At 37.7% G+C, this 17355-nt stretch overlaps 1 protein-coding gene across 1 annotated transcript; it reads left to right on the top strand.

The window, feature by feature from the left end:
* The first annotated feature begins 218 nt into the window (after positions 1–218).
* LOC143543869 (phytochrome A1-like) lies at positions 219–5828 on the top strand. The gene is made up of 4 exons (XM_077036090.1): positions 219–2266; positions 3050–3866; positions 4390–4680; positions 5459–5828. The coding sequence occupies exons 1-4, from the start codon at positions 229–231 to the stop codon at positions 5667–5669; spliced, it is 3357 nt and encodes a 1118-aa protein (XP_076892205.1). The 5' UTR covers positions 219–228; the 3' UTR covers positions 5670–5828.
* The last annotated feature ends 11527 nt before the right edge of the window (positions 5829–17355 follow it).

A 17355-nucleotide genomic window follows, 5' to 3' on the forward strand; every position in this document is an offset into this window, starting at 1 on the left:
TTGAAGTTTTGTTTTCATAATTAATAATAATCTTTGATTTTGATTCTTTTTCATTGGATTCTCGTTCAGTCAAAAGATTACAATATGAGTATGACCATCGATAACTGCTTTTTAGTGGTGGGCTTTTGAACGAAACTTGATAACAAAAGTTATCTGTTTTTCATGTTTAAAAGTCTAGTGATTTCATCATTAATTCTTTGTATGTTTTGTGTTTCAGATCTAGTCACAATGTCTGGTTCCAGACCCAATGAATCATCAACCAACTCTGCTAGATCAAAACACAGTGCTAGAATCATCCAACAAACCACCCTAGACGCCAGGCTCCACGCGGATTTCGAGGAGTCCGGTGACTCCTTTGACTACTCGAGCTCGGTTAATGTTAGCACCACCGTAGCACCGCCACGCTCCGACAACGTAACCACCGCCTACCTCCGCCACATCCAAAAGGGAAAGTTAATACAACCCTTTGGATGCTTATTGGCACTAGATGAGAAAACATTCAAAGTAATCGCGTATAGCGAAAACGCTCCCGAAATGCTGACAATGGTGAGTCACGCCGTCCCCACTGTCGGTGAAAACCCGGTTTTTGGTGTCGGGACGGATGTTAGAACCATTTTTGCGGGCCCCAGCGCGACCGCCCTGTTTAAAGCCTTGGGATTTGGAGAGGTGTCGTTACTAAATCCCATCCTGGTCCATTGTAAGACATCCGGGAAGCCGTTTTACGCTATCATTCACCGTGTCACGGGAAGTTTAATTATAGATTTCGAGCCCGTTATGCCTAATGAAGTCCCCATGACGGCTGCGGGTGCGTTACAATCTTATAAGCACGCGGCTAAAGCCATAGCCCGGCTGCAATCTTTGCCTAGTGGCAGCATTGACCGGCTATGTGACACGATGGTCCAAGAGGTGTTTGAGCTCACGGGTTATGACCGAGTCATGGCTTATAAATTTCATGATGACGACCATGGTGAGGTCATAGCGGAGATCACTAAACCCGGGCTTAACCCTTACCTCGGGTTGCACTACCCCGCCACCGACATCCCCCAAGCCGCACGATTTCTGTTCATGAAAAACAAGGTCCGGATGATATGCGACTGTCGAGCTAAGAACGTTAAAGTGGTTCAAGACAAGAAGCTACAGTTTGACTTAACCTTATGCGGGTCCACGCTCCGGGCCCCACATAGCTGTCATTTACAATATATGGAAAACATGACCTCTATTGCCTCTCTAGTGATGGCAGTTGTGATAAATGACATGGATGAAGTGGGTGAACCATCTGATCCACAAAAGAGGAAGAGGCTTTGGGGACTAGTGGTGTGTCACAACACGACTCCACGCTTCGTCCCGTACCCGCTACGTTACGCGTGTGAGTTTTTAGCGCAAGTTTTCGCGATTCATATCAACAAAGAGTTGGAGTTAGAAAACCAGATTCTTGAAAAGAATATCTTAAGAACACAAACACTTTTATGTGATTTGTTATTGCGTGACGCGCCTTTAGGCATCGTGTCACAAAGCCCAAACGTTATGGATCTCATTAAGTGTGATGGTGCGGCTCTTTTGTATAAAAATAAGGTGTATCGGATGGGTGTGAGCCCGACAGAGTCACAAATTCATGATATAGTGTCATGGCTGTATGAATACCACACTGATTCAACCGGGTTGAGTACTGATAGTTTGTATGATGCGGGTTACCCCGGGGCTCTGGCTCTGGGTGATGTGGTTTGTGGGATGGCGTCAGCCCGGTTAACCAAGAAAGATATTCTTTTTTGGTTTAGATCAAGCACAGCTTCTGAGATCAAATGGGGTGGTGTGAAACACGAAAAGGGTGAGAAAGATGACGGTAAACGGATGCACCCGAGGTCATCTTTCAAGGCGTTTTTGGAGGTTGTGAAAAGGAGGAGTTTTGCCTGGAAGGATTTTGAGATGGACGCAATCCACTCGCTGCAAATAATATTAAGAAATGCGTTGAAAGAGAGTGACGCGGGGGATTTGAACTCGAATGTGATTCAGGCTGGGATTAATGAGCTTAGGCTTGATGGGATACAAGAGTTGGAAGCGGTTACAAGTGAGATGGTTAGGTTGATTGAAACGGCTTCGGTTCCTATACTCGCGGTTGATGTTGATGGGTTGATTAATGGTTGGAATACTAAGATAGCCGAGTTGACTGGGTTGACCGTTGAAGAGGCTATTGGTACACATTTGCTAACACTTGTTGAAGATTCTTCAGTTAACACTGTTCAAAAGATGTTGAATCTTGCATTGGAAGGTATCATCTTTCTTAAAATCGAGTAATTTATAGATAACTTGACCGGTTGACTAGGGTTCAATGGGTCAAGGCAGATGTATAATCTGGTCAAAAATTTAAAAGACGCCAAGTTTGTTTTTAATTCATACAAAATCCAAGTCATTTTATTTAAAGAATAACTTTTTTTAAATAACTAACAAAAGCACATTAATTATGTATTTGAAAATATTAAAAATATGGTGGTTGGAGCAACCCAAACCGACCCATACTGAAATGACCATAAAGAAGGAACACCTTTTGATATGTGTCAATAGTGTCGGGGTTGACGTGGCTCGGATTTAAGGGTCGAGTTGAGAAACCCGAACCATATGTTTATTTGTGCTAAAAACATCAGCATTAACCTAGGGTATACTTAAAGATCGTGTAGCCTGGCTGTGATTTATTCATCTATACGAGTAATATGTGTTAGTCGGTTGGCGGGTTAAATTTGAGTTGTAAAATGGTCATAAGTGGTTTATCGGTTGAAATAATTGTGTTAAATGAGCTGGATTGGCAGGTTGGAATTATAAAATTTATTTATTATTTTATATTTTACTTTAAACGAGTTGACGTCAACATGTATAAATAAACCAGTTAAACAGGTCAATTCGAGTATGACCCGTTTAACAAAACATGTCAACCTTCAACGCAACCTGTTTATTAAATGGCTTATTTCTACCCGTCCATCTTTCCACCTCTGCTAAGTATATATGCGTATGCATATGAATAATATCATGTTAATTGCGATGTTTTCTACTTGATTAGGAAAAGAGGAGACCGGTGTCCAGTTTGAAATCAAAAGACATGGATCAATGAGTCACTCCAAACCAATAACGCTGGTGGTTAACGCATGTGCAAGCCGTGACGTAAACGAAAACGTTGTAGGCGTGTGTTGCATTGCACAAGACATAACTCACCAAAAGACAATAATGGACAAGTTCACCCGAATAGAAGGCGACTACAAAGCAATTGTTCACAACCCAAACCCACTAATCCCCCCAATCTTTGGAACCGATGAATTCGGTTGGTGCTCTGAGTGGAACCAAGCCATGACCGAGGTCTGTGGAATATCCAGAGAACAAGTCATAGATAAAATGCTTTTGGGTGAGGTTTTCGGGACCCATGCAGCCTTGTGTCGGCTCAGTAACCAAGAGGCGTTTGTTAACCTCAGCATTGTTCTTAACAAAGCCATGACTAGTGAAGAAGCCGAAAAGATTTCATTCGGGTTTTTTGGTAAAAACGGGAAGTATGTCGATTGCATGCTGTGTGCTAGTAAAAGGGTGGATAATGAAGGAACCGTTACCGGGCTCTTTTGCTTCTTGCAGTTAGCAAGTAAAGATCTTCAACAAGCTATACATTTTCAGAGGATTTCCGAGCAAATTGCGGCTAAACGACTTAAGGCGTTAGCGTATGTAAGAAGACAGATAAGAAATCCGCTTTCGGGAATCACATTTTCAAGAAAAATGATGGAGGGGACCGATTTGGGAGATGAACAAAGGGAGCTTCTTCACACGAGTGCCTTGTGTCAGAAACAGCTTAATAAAGTTCTCGATGACACAGATCTCGATAGCATCGTCGACGGGTATGATTTTTTTGAATGATATCATTTCTTGAAGGATTAACTATACAATAATAACCACGTTTTTCAACTGTTCTATTAAAGTTTTTTTTCCCCTCTAAAGTCACTCAACTTTTATTAGTGTTACAAGCATATGTAGTTTTTGTTTAAATGTTAAAAAAAATTAAAATTAAGTGAGACAAATGAAAGCTATATAAATTTTGATTATTGTTTATTATTTATTGATTATTGTTTTCAATAGAACTTAAATTGAACTATTATAGAGTTTGGTTATTTTAGTAAAAGAAATTCCTTCACTGTTTTTTCTCACTTCAAGTTAGTTACAAAAAAAATTATCACTCATTAGTAAGCAAGATTCATATATGTTTCATTCACATCACTTGATTTAAAATTATATCAAAGTTTATAAAAAATTACATAGGATTGGAACAATTCATAAAAGTTACAAGAAAAAAAACTTGATTAGTATTGGGTGCATTTATCTCATAATTAATAAAGTGATTAAAGTATGGATACCTTTTGGCAGGTGTTTGGATCTTGAAATGGCTGAATTTAACCTCCAGCAAATCTTGGGTGCCTCTTTAAGTCAAATTATGACAAAAAGCAACATAATGGGAATTCAAGTAGTGAATAATGTAGCAGAAGAAATGTTATTGGAGAAGCTATACGGTGATAGTGTACGGCTTCAGCAAGTTATTGCAGATTTCTTGTCGCTATCGGTGTCGTGTACACCACCTGGTGGTGTGATCATTTTAGCAGCTAATTTGACCAAAGATCACTTAGACAAGTTAGTTCAGCTTGTGAATTTAGAACTAAGGTATGCATTATCATGACTCGAATTTGACTTGTTAGTTTGTTTGCATAGGCTCTGGCTAAGTTAGGGGTGACAATTTTCTATATGACCTGAACACCACATGAGAATAATATAGTTTTGGGTTGGATATCTAACCTATTGAAAAATGGGTAGTGTTCGTGTTGACCTGCTTCGTTAAACAGAACCCGTTCAAGTTGACCTGTTAACTCATTTTGTTAAATACATTGACCCGCTAAGTTGTTTAGCTAAACATGTCGATCCACTAACCCACCCGTTTATGACCCTTTTAATTAAACGGGTTGTGTTCGGGTTACGTGTTTAACCCGTTTGGTTAAAGAGGTTGGCCCGCCAAACTCTTCGGGTAAAGAGTTGACCCACTAACGCATTTAAGACCCATTTTATTAAACGATTAGTGTTCGGGCTAGCCCGTATAATTAAATGGGTTGTGTTCTAGATGGCCTTTTTTTACCCGTGTAAAGAGATCAGCCACCAACCTGTTTAGTTAAACTGGTCGACACACTAACTAGTCTATGACCTGCTTAACACACCTTTTACAGCCCACCAGCACAATTACAACTCGTTTATAACCTGTTTGACACGTTTAGAAGAATGGTCAAACGGACAACGTATGGGTTACATTGTTTTAAGTTTAAGCGAGTTAGACATCGTTTTGATACAAATACAAATAAGGGTCACTCGGGTTGAACAATTCAAGCCGCCAACCTGACACTGTTAACACCCCTAGTCATATGTGCTAATACGTGCACGCGCGGTTTTGTAGGATAATACACACAGGAGGTGGTGTGCCGGAAGAGCTGCTAAGGCAGATGTTTGGGAACAGTGTGGATGCAACTGAGGAAGGAATAAGCTTTGTGATTAGCAGAAATCTATTGAAGCTCATGAGTGGAGATGTGCAATATTTGAGGGAAGCCACAAAGTCAACATTCATAATTTCTCTTGAACTTGCTTCTGCTGGAACCAAGAAGGCATGAACAAACAGACTTCCATTTTCTTGATGTTTTTAGATTGCATTCTGGTTTTCGGATCGAGTGTGGCCCGTGTTTAATTTGCAAGTGTAATAATGGGTTTTGTTGCCTTTTGGGAATAAAATTGTTCTTTTTATGGTTTATAATGTATGGTTTTTTAGTGTATTAATTGTGTACATGATGGATGCTGAAAGGTTTTTATACGTTGGGACGTGAGAAACAATGATGGTATGATTCGTAAAAAAAATATGGGCAATTTCATATATACCCTTACAAATATTGAAAATATCATATATACTCTTACAAAATTATTAGTATATTATATATACTCAATTCAATAACAAAATTTAAAAAATGACCACATTACTCTAGTTTAATTAGGCGCGATATAAGGTTTTGGTGTAAACCATTCGATGTGATAAATCTTCGAATGGTTTGCAATTTTGAAGAAGTGACGAGAGACGATTTGGTTGTCGTTAAAGGTGAGAAACATCAGTTAAAATTAAAATAATAACATAGAGTATAAACACAGAATGTAATAGAAAGGGGTAGAATGGTCTATTCGTTTAAATGAGCATATATGAAAGTTAAATTTTTTGAAAAATAACGGTAAATGATCATTTATTAAATTATTATTAGTTACTAGGGGTATATATGATACTTTAATTGTGATTATAAAGGCATATACGATATTTTAGTTACTTTATAAGGGTATATATGATATTTTAAGTTTTTATTTGGATATATATGATATTTGTAATGTTTATAAGGGTATATATGAAATTAATCCAAAAATATATATAGAACATATTAAAATAAATTTGGAACAATAAAAAAATATTTATGATGTCTCAATTTGACAGAAAGAAAATGTTGACCCCATGTTGTCATGTGGTCAATTCCAGTAGTCAATTATATTTCGACCGCCACTAAGGGTTTTGAATTAGAACCTGGCAACGGTAGACGAGAATATAGTAGGCTCAAATATTGTTATCAACCAAACTTAGTTACAAAGATCGTTATCAACAAAACTTCTATCAAATTGAATTGACGTCCACATAATATACGAATAAGAAAACGAATCATCAAAGGCTCATATACATGATCATTGGGAAACCATATCCATCCAGATTGATTACTAATCCGATTACTATTACGATTAAGATCTAGTCGCTTGATATGATTATACGATTAGGTACTATACTTGAATTACTTTAAGCTATAACGTGAAAGAGAAATTTAGCAGCACAATGAGGTGTTTATGATGAACAAGAATAAATGCTTAAATTATCAAATACCTTACAGGTATATATAGACGATAAAGTCATTCTTTATACATATCATAACGAATGAGCTTCATTTGTCATCATACGCTAAGCTAATACTTTAAGACACACGATAATGAATGGACTAAACTAGGTATGAATGGGCACATTCGTTATTAACTACTCTAACGAATGTCTCATTATTTACATAACGAATGTACCCTTGTACATTTACCAAAACACCCTTACATTAATAACCAGACCAAACACATTTGAACAAAGACCGAGACGACAAAACATGTACTAACAAACTCCCTCTTGTCCCGTGCTCTTTGTCTTGATCATTTGAAACGCTTGGTTTTCCTCTCAACACAACTATGAATCCCCAACGCATGCCAAACACATACCACGCGTTGAAATTGCATAGCGAGATCATAATCTTTAGTCTCGGGCCATCTGGTTTGATTGTTGAATAATTTGTCGTTATCAGACTCAGATAAATTAATCAACCACATCGGGTCGATTACTCATATAAACTCTGTCTTCAGCCCCGATCCTGGCACAATCATGGCTTCACTAGTACAGTTATCATAATATCACCTATTAAACTTATTTTAAAGACTATGAGGAAAGGTCTTAACATGAACTCTCTTCAATGTGCGAGACGGCTTTACTGTAAGAACAAGGTTCTCAGATCTATCTCATCGATATACTTGTGCGTCGGAACTAGTGGCCTGAAAAACTTAAAACCATACTTTACCTCATGTAATAGATCCTGGTGAAACCAATCCGCCATCTGGTTTCCACCACGATTCACGAACGGTCTGTTGGCTAGTGTCTGCACGTCCCACCTCGGTAATGTAAGACCATCGGCAATACGTTGGAAATATTGAATGCCGTGATCCCATTTGACGATACAGAGTTTCAAATCAGAATCATATAACCATGAGACTATATCACCCTTCACTGTCTTTAAGGCTTTGAACTTCTTCATCTAATAAGCAGTAGCACGGGCTTTCAACTGCTTTTCATCTTCTCGTTCCGCATACCTTAAAGCATCAGTAAGCTTATTCATCTGAGCCTTATTGTGTCCAAACATCCATTCGAATACATTAACCTATGAGTTATTCGATCCAGAACCTGCTTCACATACTTTAGTCTTCTTTTTCTACTTTTCCAAACGTTCTTCACCCGCTTGATAGTGCTGTTAGTACATGTTTTGGTCGTCTCGGTATTTGTTTATTTATGTAATTGGTCTTAGTAATGTAAAGGGCATTTTGGTAATTGTTATTGTGCCATTTGTTAATTTAATATGCCATTCGTTATGTGATGTATAACGATTGAGCATATAAGTTATTATTAGGCCATTCGTTAAGTCTGTTTAACGAATGAGAGTCAACGAATGAGTCATTTGTTGTGCTTAATATATTTGATATGGAATGATGACGAATGATTCCCATTCGTTATGTGATGTATAACGAATGGGATCGTCATCTATATATACTTTGTACCCTATTAAGTATTAGTGGATGTATTATTATTGCATCCTCTCGTTACGCTGAACAAATATCCACTCACACACAACTCTTAACGTAATTCAATCAGTGTCTAATCACGAGTTCATATAAGCGACTAGATCCGTATTGAGTTTTAAAGTAATAGTACGGAAGTTTTTTCTCAAGTGTTATCAACGCCATTGTCTGATTGTTCAAGTGATTAGAAGCATAATTAACATCAATTGATTATTAGTTGATTGTTAACTGTATTAGTTTGGATTATTAAACTGTACGAAACAGTTTTGATCAATTACACAGTGATTCGTGGTTAATTGTTATCAAAATGTGTAGTGAACAGTTCGTAATCAAATCCTAAAGGTTCGTTTGTGTTTAATTGAATTTCTTTGGATCAATTCAATGGAATTGATAATCTGAAAGTTGTTGGCGGGAACAGAGGTAGTCTGGATTGGTTTTGAGGGAAACTGGATTGGAGTTGGATGTCCAGATTGGTTTGGTGAGATTCGGAACGAGTAGGCGAGTAATTTGATAGGTTAATTGTTGATTTTGGTTATGTTTTGGACTGTTAATCCAAGTTTGTGTGAAGTTTTAAATTGTGTTAGAATTTGGAAATATGATGAATATTTGAAGATTTGAATGCTCATTCGTTACGGATGAATGCACATTCGTCATTTGTAACCGATCATTCGCATGAATTGTAGAAACCGTTTTTGACACGCGGCATTCTGTTACAACTGAGCATTCGCTACAGTGTTACATTCGTTACATCTATTGTATCTAATTCGTTACTGAAAACCTTATTCGTGTGATCATTCGTTACTTACTCATTCCAGTGAACAATAAACCCATTCTTCATCATTTATTACCAAATTATTTTCCATTCATTACCAAAACCATCTTCCATTTGTTACCAAAACAAGAACCCTATTTGTTAAAGTATTTGGTTGATTCATTAAGTAAACTTTCAAAACTTTACAGTTTTGACCAACAAGTTTACAAGGTTGACAGTTTAAACCCCGTATTTTCTGAAAATGACAAACTTTTACGCGTTAGCTTCTCATAACATCATTATGCAACAGATGCTTCATCTGGATGCTGAAATTGGATCACCTTCGAAGTGTCCAAGACTGATGAAATTAAGTGACTTCGTTAAATGGTAACCGAGGTTTAGGGCTCATTTAGGATCCGTACACCCTGATTGTGCTCGAAGCCTTGATAACGTATATAGCCCACACATGATTGGTGATCCAAGTACCAATTATGATGAAAAACTATTTGACACTTATACTCAAGACGAGAAGAAAGCCTTGGAGATTGAAACAAAAGCTTATTCAACGTTGACCATGGCTTAACCTGATAATATTTTCCATCAAGTTGGAAGTACTAAGATTTGTGCTTCGATTTTTTAACATTTGAGAATGAGAAGTACGGGCAACACGTTGGAAAACAAGAAGGTCATGTTGAAGTTTCAATATCGAAACTTTTGTTTATTGAAAGGAGAGACCTTCGAAGAAGTTGACGAGATTTTGTCATCTCATTGCCAAAATTACAAAATTAAATATGGAACCTACTCAATTTGACCAAATTGATATGGTCAAGAACTCGTTGCCAACTTTGTATTCAACTTTCTTATGGGTGTTGAAAGAGAACAATTTTTTCAAGAATGACGATCTGACTGCTTTGGAGTTCATGAAGAAAATTGAGGAAGGGGAATATGATTTGAAATGCTTGAATTCTTCAAATGATAATCAGGATCCTACTTTATATGGTGGTTCATAAACAATGAGTAGCAGCTCGGTTCCTATCTCTGCATTTTATTCTCAGATTTCTCAAGAAATCCCACAAACTGCTAGTGATTCTATGCCAAATGTTTGCTTTATGGCATCCGGTTCCAACAATGCATCTGGAGGTACTAGTGCTTCATTTGCTGGTGCAACTAATTCCTCATCTTCTCAACCGCAAGTCAACATGAAAGAAGCAGAACAACATTTTGTTTTCTTAAGTCATTTATGAGTTCATATGAACAACTAGTGAATTTACAGATGAGGACCATGATCAAATTGACCCAGATGATTTGGAACTTATGGATCTCAATTGGAATATGGCAATGATTGTGAGGAAGGTTAAGAGGTTTATGCAGAAGACTTGGAAGGATCTGCTTACTCTAAACAAAGAGTCAGTTTTGATAAGTTAAAGGTTCGATGCTAAAATTTTCAAGACTTTGTCCATTTTGCTAAAGAATGTGATAAACCCAAGAAGGAGTATTCAGGACCCCTAAACCAAGATATAATTGTGGGAAAGAAGTATTCTTATTCTAAATAGAAAAATTCTGGGGGTGAATATGTGAAGCCGGGTGAATCACAAGCTTTGCTAACCGCTGAGGGTATTGATTGGAACCAAAGACTTTTGGGAAGTGATTCTAATGGTAATCAGGCAAATCTTGCTACGTTTGAGGCTGTTGAACATTTTCAAGATGCAAGGGGTGAAGGATTGACTGCTGATAGTGACGAGTCAGAAACCGAGTATGATTCTGATGCTTCTAGCCAAGAGCCTCAAAAGAATTTTGCTTTCATGGCTAAGATTGAAGAGGTTAGTCCCGATTCTACTTCTGTTGCATCTGATAATGTAAAATGTGAATCTGTTAATGTATTTGAAAGTTCGTCTTGGTCTCATTGTGAGGAATTTAAGTCTAAGGTTGACTTAAATCGTACTCATAATGAGACATTGATGAAAGATCTACCTATGGTTCGGGATAACTGTAACAACTCATAATTTTCAAATCAATATTTTATTAAATACCCGACCCATTTCGAGGTTCGGGGAATTCATTCGCGTTTAGCAAGCGTAATTCATTATTATAATATTATTGTTAATTATTTATTTAATATATAATTATAACTTTTATATTTTGGCAAAATATACCCAAACTTAAACTTTAACCTCTTAGTGTTTCCACCTTTAAACTACAAGGACCATATCGAAATTTCTGTTATAATTATTATATTAAAACCATCGTGGATCCGTATACCCAGATACTCGACCCGTTTAGCGTTCTTGGAGCCTTGGACCTTAATTCTCGACACAAATTTGGAAATTGGATCAATTAGCTTGTTATTCTTACCATTTGCGTCTTCACCGACGTCCTAATTTTGTTAAGCCAATCAAGATGATTCCTTTTACCTAATATTACTGGCCGACTATAACATGAACTCGTTATACTATTAAACAACCTCATTAACTCAATTAATCATACATAGATGAGCCTCTCAACCTCGCTAACAATAACCCCATATCTAATTAGATTATAATTTTGTTTGCATCGTGTTCTTGCCTCACGTCTGGCCGTCTACTTCATTGCACCGTCAATCCGTTGTTGTTCACCGTTTAAGGTATTTATTATATGTATTAGAATCACGATTTCGTGTTCTGCAATAACCCCAACATTAATCGAATCCATAGTTGACGGATTGATCGATTGAGTTGTTTAGGGTTTTATGTTCTTATTGATTGTTAAACCTGCAGTTTATAAATTATCAGTTTGGTGTTTAAACAAAGTGACACACTAGCTCGGTTGGCTAGGGTGTATCCGTTAAGTGTTTGCTTCGACTGGGGGCGTAGGTTCGAGCCACCCCCAGCCCGTATTTTTGGTCTTTATTTTTTTAGCTTGTATATCATTATATGATTAATAATTTAAATTATATTATAAATATCATAAAATCGCAAATAATCAATAGTATCTACTAAACCGACTTGTTAACTAGTTCTTTTTTCGAATCTTGGATAAAACCCTATATATATATATATATATATATATATATATATATATATATATATAAATTAAAAAATTTTAAAGGGTTCCAATATAAATTATATATTTAAATTTCATCTCGTTAATTAACATATTAAAATAAGTCAAGTATTTTATAAAAGACTTTTGGTTTGTAAAAAAATATTATTATTTGTCACTTATAATTTTTATTTACAAGAAATCTCTATTAATATATATAAATATATATTAAGCGCATTGTTAGATTTAAATAAACAAACCTCTTTATATAAACTAAAAAGTTTTATAAATAATTATTTTAAGCATTTTTGTGTAATTGAGTCATGTCGTTTACGATAAAGCTTTTATAATAAATAAATAGCCTTTGTAAGTTTTCACTCAATAATCAAATTTCAAACATTTATTTAGTTTTAGACTCTTTATCCAATTCGTATTTATTCCATGACTATTTTTACTTAGGATTTCTTGTTGATAACTTCCGAAGAGCACAACTCCTGTTTACTACCGTTCTTACCGCGTTCGTTTCATCTCTTGCTTATTTCTCAGGTGAGCAATCACTCCCCTATTTTACTTGTTTTCAAATGTTTTGGGGACACTTGCGTACCATTTATCAAATTATTTATCTTATTATTTCTCAAACTGTGATCTTTGTGTTGTATATCAATTGAATGACTGTTTGTTACTTGCTATTTGCTTACTTGCTTACTTGAATCGCATTCAGAGAGGTCCAACATAATCTCATTATAGTATGATCATACGACCGTCGTAGTGGCCGGAGCCCGATCGCATTGCCAATGGTTTCACCGACACTCATTACTTGCTTCACACTTTCATTGTTTATACTCATAGATAACAGTTTTGCTTATTTTTACTCTATTATTTATATCAATATATTATCATTTTGTTTGTGTCAAAACTGGTGAATCTACTCACTCAGCATGTGTTGTTGACAAATATATATATATTGTACGCATTTGCAGGTTATAAACTGGATTGCTTATCGAACTGAAGCTCACGTAGAGATGACCTTAGGATGTTAAACATAAACAATAATAGTTGGTTTTGTATTGTAATTTTCTCTATTTTTGTTGTACTTAAATGTTCGTTGACAATTAATAAATTAATTAGATATTGTCGCTTTACAATTGCATGATAGTACCTTGCGAGCTGTGGCAAATCAGTTCACGCCCCGGCATTTCCGCCGTAGGTTGGGGTGTGACAGATTTGTATCAAAGCCGAAGGTTTAAGATAGGTCGTTAGTGGTGCCTTAGAAACATACTTAGGAACCCCATAAGTGCTTATTTGTTTACCTGATGTGTTCTATTTGATTGTTTACAACTTACATTATTACCTTGCTAGATTAGGTACAAATTTAACTTCTTAGTTAATTGTTAATTTTATTTTCATGCACACGCACACGACTCCGAAGCTACACTTCACTCTCAAAATATTTTATTAGCAAATTTGTTCATAAAAGAGGTTGTAGCCAAGCATGGGGTGTCGTTATCGATCATGTCTGATAGAGACAATCGATTCACTTCGAGCTTTTGGAAGAAGTTCCATGAAGCTATGGGAACAAGATTGAACATCAGTACGGCGTATCATCCTCAAACAGATGGACAGTCTGAAAGGACGATCCAAACCCTTGAGGATATGCTACGTGCTTGTGTTTTAGACTTTGGAGGAAGTTGGGATGATCATCTGCATCTAGCGGAGTTCTCCTATAACAATAGCTACCATTCAAGTATTGGTATGCCACCGTTTGAGATGCTCTACGGTAGACGATGTAGGACCCCGGTGTGTTTGGGAGAGATTGGTCAGAAAGAGATGGGAAGCCTAGAAGTTGTGCAAGAAACCTCTTCGAAGTTCGATCAGATCAAGGCAAGAATGAAAGCTGCTCAAGACAGACAGAAGTCGTATGCTGATAAGCGGCGACGACCGATCGAGTTTAATGTTGGTGACAATGTGATGCTCAAGGTCTCGCCTTGGAAAGGAATTATCCGTTTTAGGAAGAGGGGGAAGATGAGTCCGAGGTACATTGGACCGTTTAAGATTATAGATCGTGTAGGTGAAGTGGCTTATAAGCTGGATTTGCCAGAAGAGTTAAAAGGAATTCATTAGACCTTCGATGTTTCTCATCTGAGAAAATGTCTAGCTGATGACACGTCTTACGTGCCATTGATGGACAACAAGGTTGATGAACAGTTGAACTACATTGAGCAACCGATAGAGAGAGTTGACCGCAAGGAGAAGCAACTTCGTCACAAGGTTATACCTTTAGTGAAAGTGATATGGAAGCATCGAAAGGGTTCAGATGCTACTTGGGAAGCTGAAGAAGAGATGCGTAAGTTTTATCCGAATTTATTTATGTAATAGTTAGGTTTCGGGGACGAAACCTCTTTAAGGAGGGAAGACTTGTAACATCCCTCTTTCTAGTATCGGTTAATAAATGAAAATACGAGTTATTATGAGTCGGGCTAGTGTTGGGTTAAATGGATATGGGTTATGGACTTGGGTTATAAGGGAAAGAACGAAAAACCATGGGCTTAAGCCCATGATCCATAATTATATAAGCCTTAATTACCCATTTAATCATACATTTCTCACATATTCCATACACCACCAAAACACACACTTAAGATCTCTCTCTAGTTCTCTCCTTGCCTAAGCCGAGACCAAGAAGGAAACTGATTACCGACCCGAGTTAGACGTGCCCAACTGAAGAATGGAATAACTTTTAACGGTGAACGTAACCGACTTCAGGTGAGTTTCTAGCCCCATTCCTTGTTATGTTTTCGGGGCTGTGTGCATACTCGATGTGATTTGTTAATACACTTATCCTAAGTGATAAGTGTATGCCATATATGTATTACGTGAAATGTATGAATGATTTCTTGTCGGTACATGAACGATCTTCGGAATTGCATGTACTGCCAGGAAATGGTTGATGTTATATGTATGTTGTAAGATGAAGAATGAATGATGTATGTATGAAACTTACGATTATGTATATAGAAAAGTATGTTATAAAGGTATGGAAGAAAGGGTACGGGACCCTAATAATATCCGAGGATGGAGGGTACCAGACCCTAATAATATCCGAGGATGAAGGGTACCGGACCCTAATAATATCCGAGGATGAAGGGTACTGGACCCTAATAATATCCGAGGATGGAGGGTACCAGACCCAAATAATATCTGAGGTATGTAGGGCGAATGCTCTTTATAACGTAAGGTTAGATATGTATGTGTATGAAAGATTGATGGACAGGTTAAGTATGTGATGCGTACCTACAGGCACGTGTATGTGTATGTAAAGTAAGTTATGTGATTAACTAGAACTCACTCAGCGTAGCTAACTTTTAGTATGCACACATGCAAATAGGTTGAGGCAGCTAGCATGATTGAAGACACATGGCATGGAATCGAAGAGATTGGCATCTCAAAGAAATGTTGTGATGTTTTAAAGACTATGTTTTGTTTTAAATGACTATGAATGTTTTATAAGACAATATTTGAAGGTTATGTAACATATTATGGTTGAAGTTTTAATGTTCCGCGAATGTTTTAATTAACTCTCATTTAGAACTGTGTTTATGAGTAAATCCAACACCAAAGTAGGGCTACCTCTAACGGGGCCTTACAAGTTGGTATCAGAGCAAAGTTTAAGAGATTTAAGCATCCTACATGCTTAGACTCGAACAAGAGAATGGGATTTAAGTAAGGAAATAAAGAAGATGCCAGTTCGAGAATGCCATGTGTCACTCAAGCAAGCTCAGTAATGGTAAAGAGTATGATTAGATACATATGTTAATGTTAGCTTAACTGCTAAAGAAAGGATATATGTATGTAGGGATAGGATTTCCTGATTGTGTGATTGGTTAACTGTTTAAGAGTAGAACCAGCACCAAATGAAAGGAAATGTATAGGACACGGAGAGTAACGTGATCAGCTAATCATAGCTGGCCACTGTTATTACCTGTTAGCTTTACTATCCTTGTACTAAATAGTTTCATGAGTGATGACGTTTGTGTTTTCCTTCCAGAATACGATGGCTGGATCTAGGGCAGTTGATAGAGCAGGAGGCCGCACCGGACGTCGTGGCAGGCCTCTCCGTGTCCAACAACCTTCAGTAGAAACAACTTCCAACACCGAGGAAGAAGGAAGCCCAGCTGGAGGAAACCTTAACAACAATGAAGGGGTTCAGCTAGATCCCTTAATCCAAGCAGCTATTGTCCAAGCAGTAGCCACTGCTGTGAAGAACCTGAATCCCGAGAGATCTGCTGGAAGCCGTGATAGAACAGCTGAAGGAGCGGGAGGAGGTGGTAGGGAAGACGATGAAGGAGAAAGAGAGGCCTCGAGTGAGGTTAAGTATGTGAAGGTCGATGACAGGAAAAGGGGCCGAGGTGGTTGCAACATAAGTCCTTTAAGGGTTGTGACCCGCCGAAGCTGACTGGTCTGGGAGACGCAATCGCTACCCTACAATGGATAACCGCCATGGATAAAATTATCCGCATTAGCGAGTGTCGCTCCGATCAAGCTGTCGGTTATGCCACCCAATCGTTTGAGGAAGAGGCGATGTATTGGTGGGAAAGTGTGGAGCAGAGGAAGACTCGGGACGAGATTAAGGCCATGAAGTGGGAGGATCTGAAGGAGTTAGTTATGAAGAAGTTCTGTGCTGACGCCGAAGTTGAGAGGGCGAAGATGAAGTTTCTGAACTTGAAAGCTGGGACGAAGACACATCGTGAGTATACTACCGAGTTCAACCGAATGTCTAGGTTGGTACCTGATATGGTCAACACCAAGGCTAAGAGAATCAAGTGTTATGTGAGGGGACTGCCATAAAAGGTTCGTATGCTGGTCAGGGCGAATAAACCTGCTACTTTTGACTCTGTTGTCGAACTCGCAGAGATGGTTTATGAGGATCTGGCTGCGGACGATGTTGTGGTGGGGGAAGAGAAGAAAGATAAGAAGGGGGTCGCTCCTGTTAAACGACCGGGTACCCAATTGTGGAACTCTAAGGATAAGAAGCAGAAGGTGTGGGAGAGAAAGACGTGAAAGACATGTGAGAAGGTGCACGGTGGAGAGTGCAAGTGGGGCACTGGTTCGGATGTGTGTCACAAATG

Source organism: Bidens hawaiensis, unplaced genomic scaffold (genome assembly GCF_021521415.1).
Source record: "Bidens hawaiensis isolate Kalapana, Puna unplaced genomic scaffold, B.hawaiensis_p1.1 tig00013345_1, whole genome shotgun sequence".
Taxonomy (NCBI): domain Eukaryota; kingdom Viridiplantae; phylum Streptophyta; class Magnoliopsida; order Asterales; family Asteraceae; genus Bidens; species Bidens hawaiensis.

Coding starts and splice junctions, on each gene's coding strand:
- LOC143543869 (XM_077036090.1), top strand. CDS start 229: ATGTCTGGTTCCAGACCCAATGAATCATCAACCAACTCTGCTAGATCA. Junction 3,867..4,389: donor CTCGATAGCATCGTCGACGG/GTATGATTTTTT, acceptor ACCTTTTGGCAG/GTGTTTGGATCTTGAAATGG. Junction 4,681..5,458: donor CTTGTGAATTTAGAACTAAG/GTATGCATTATC, acceptor GCGGTTTTGTAG/GATAATACACACAGGAGGTG.